At 32.0% G+C, this 3,088-nt stretch overlaps 1 protein-coding gene across 1 annotated transcript; it reads left to right on the top strand.

Annotated features, from left to right (window-relative positions):
• The first annotated feature begins 253 nt into the window (after window positions 1-253).
• Window positions 254-2,114, top strand: LOC121260788 (metallothiol transferase FosB-like). Its single transcript, XM_041162806.1, has 3 exons — window positions 254-514; window positions 940-1,060; window positions 1,476-2,114. The coding sequence occupies exons 1-3, from the start codon at window positions 351-353 to the stop codon at window positions 1,764-1,766; spliced, it is 576 nt and encodes a 191-aa protein (XP_041018740.1). The 5' UTR covers window positions 254-350; the 3' UTR covers window positions 1,767-2,114.
• The last annotated feature ends 974 nt before the right edge of the window (window positions 2,115-3,088 follow it).

Here is a 3,088-nt window from a genome sequence, read left to right as displayed (position 1 = left end):
ATTATCTTATCATGTGTCTTGATGTGCTGATACTGGATAATTGAGAATTAGGTGAAATAACGATTGAAGGACGAAAACCACACGATAATGACTCTATTCAATCTGTCTGATTTGATATGAGAGAATCTACCTGGAAAGTTCCTCACCCCCATTGCCCACTCTTCACAATTGGACAAGAATAGCTATGCATGGTTTTGAATTCATGTAGGGAGATACTTCCAAGGCCTTTCTTTATAAATAGAGCATCCAAGTAATGTGGTTCATACCCACAAGAAAAAGAAGTAGAAAAACATCAAGAGGAGGCTAGCTGAGTGCAAAGTGAGCGCTAAAAGTTTATATAGAGAGAGAAAATGGAGATAGTGGAAGCAAGCAGCTATGGGGCATTGCCACTGCTCTCTTTGAACCATGTGTCTATTATGTGCAGATCAGTATGGGATTCAGTGCGGTTCTATGAAGATATCCTGGGCTTTGTTCTCATCAAACGCCCCTCTTCTTTCAATTTCAACGGAGCTTGGTATGTTTTCTAAGCCCTATATATATATATATATATATATATATATATACACACACAAGTGTTAGGTTGACAACCAAATTTCACCAAAAATAATTTACAAACTAATGTGAGTTGTTATGGCCGTATATTAGATTTTAAATTTTTTTAATATAAAGTAAATTTAACATGTCACAGCAAGACACATCAATATGGGAACTTTAAAACCCATCTCAAACTTCATTTATAAAGAGGAATTCCGCAAGAAAGTTTTGTTTTCTGTGAAAGCTTTTAATTGCATTTCATTGACAGTATATTGAAGTGGTATTGAGTCCTGAGAATGATATATTCTCTGAAATTCTCGTGACCTTTCAGTTTATTATTTTCGTTTAGGGAAGTTTTTTTTCTTCCATCTTCTCTTTATAACATATGTGAATGTATCTATATAGGTTGTACAATTATGGCATTGGGATACACTTAATTGAGAACCCATCAATCGATCATGAGTTTGACACCACCCCCACTGAAGTGCGACCAATTAATCCCAAGGACAACCACATCTCCTTCCAGGTAAAGAACAAGAAACTACACAGAATATTAGAGTGGTACTTGTGGTAGTGATAGTGAGAAAAAAAAAAAAAAGTAATGCTACATACAGTCATGGAGTGTGCAAGCACCGTACAGTCGCTTTGAAAATGAGTAGGGTTCACTATTAAAAATTAATTTTTTTCATGTGTATCCAGTATTTATTTACTTTTTTCAAAGTGATTGTGCAATGTTTATACACTCACAATTACAACTATCATTTCTTAAAAAAATATCTTATTACTAGATGCTATATATACAATTAAAATTGCTTATGTAAGTACTAATTTTGATTGCCATGGCATCCTATAATAAGATGTGGGTACCACGTGTCTGTATTCCAAGAACACCTAGTATATAATTATTCATGTGGGTGATGTTAGACATGTTTTTTGAACAGTGTACAGATGTCGGACTTGTGATAAGGAGGCTGCAAGACATGGGGATGAGGTATGTGACAGCTTTGGTGGAGGACGAAGGAAACAAGGTGGAACAGGTGTTCTTTCATGACCCAGATGGGTACATGGTCGAGCTCTGCAACTGCGAGAACATCCCTATTATTCCCATCTCTGCCTGCGCTTTCAAGCCCATGGGGCAAAGCTTCAAGAAGACCGAACCCAGCAACTGTGGATTCATGGAGAAGGTGATGATGGAGAGCCTGAGCATGGACATGATGAACTTTTCATTTTAAAAAGCTCCCCAACAAAAATGAAAAAAAAAAAAAAAAAAAGATCAGAGTGAACAATTTCACCTTCTTTTGTTTGGTACAAAGCAAAAAATTGTTATATGTTTGCAAGTTTGACAGGGTTTGTATTGGTTCTGATCTTCTGCTACTTTGAATAAATAATGTAAGACTGTAAAATATATGCTTTGAAGCCAAGATGTGGCTTTTGGATTGTATCAATATTTTGTTTGAAAGAAGTTTCCTATTAATGGGGAGCTTCCTATATGTGGGTGCAAGGAAATTGTCTGCCAAGATGGTAGGCCCAATATATATGCAGTGCCAGCCATTAATGTTTTAGTGGTTTTATGGTGTTAATTGTTCTTGTTTGGTGCTATATATGTTTTGGAAAAGTTTACTATACTGCTCAAATCAGTGATTTTAAATGTATTAATGTATTTTTTAAAAAAATATATTTAAATATATTAAAAAAATATGAATAGAAAAATAAAAAAATATAATTTTACAATTAGTAATAACACCGAGTGGTGCTACTCGGGCGGCAGAGTAGCACCGTTCATATGTTTTTGTTTGGGAATAGAGTGGTTGATTTGTGGTGTTTAGTCCCTCTCAACAAAAAAAAAAAAAAAAAAAAACCAAATGATTTTTTATTGTGCTATATATGTTATTATTATTGGATAAAATTGGCTGTTTACATATTCTTTCTCGATAAGCAGTTTAACTCTTCTTATAGAGCACTGTTTGTAGCTCAAAACATTCGAAAAAGAGAAATAATATTTGTAATTATAGGATGTACAAATCTCGCGTACTCATTTTAAAACAATAGATAAATCTATGACCTACATAAAAAATTATTTTTTAATAATAGACTCTACTTTTTAAAAAGAGTATACAAAACTTACACACTTTAAAATTATATATAACATTACTCTTAAAAAAATTATTATGGATTGAATTTGGCAAGGAGACTTTCATCCATCCTTGTTCGAGCTAACAAAATATACTCTTTTAAGATAAATAGAAGTTTTATAAGAATGTAAGGCCTAGTTTGATAAACGAGATGGAATGAGAATCATCTCATATAATCATTATAATTTTTTTTTCAAATTTTCACATAAAATATAATAAATAATTCAATTTTTTTAAATTTTAAAATAAAAATAATATTAAGAAATTACATTCTAATAATATTTTATTCAATTTTTAACTTTTATCTCATCTCTTATTTATAATCAAACAAGACTAAGTGTTAGGATTCGGACTTGAAAATCTTAGTTGAACAATTTGATTTTTTATATCTTTTCTCTCCATTTTTATGTTAGTAATAAGAA

The sequence above is a fragment of the Juglans microcarpa x Juglans regia genome, chromosome 4D, assembly GCF_004785595.1.
Source record: "Juglans microcarpa x Juglans regia isolate MS1-56 chromosome 4D, Jm3101_v1.0, whole genome shotgun sequence".
NCBI classification, from domain to species: Eukaryota; Viridiplantae; Streptophyta; class Magnoliopsida; order Fagales; family Juglandaceae; genus Juglans; species Juglans microcarpa x Juglans regia.
Note: the sequence above shows the minus strand (reverse complement) of the source record. Positions and strands in the feature narration are given on the sequence as shown.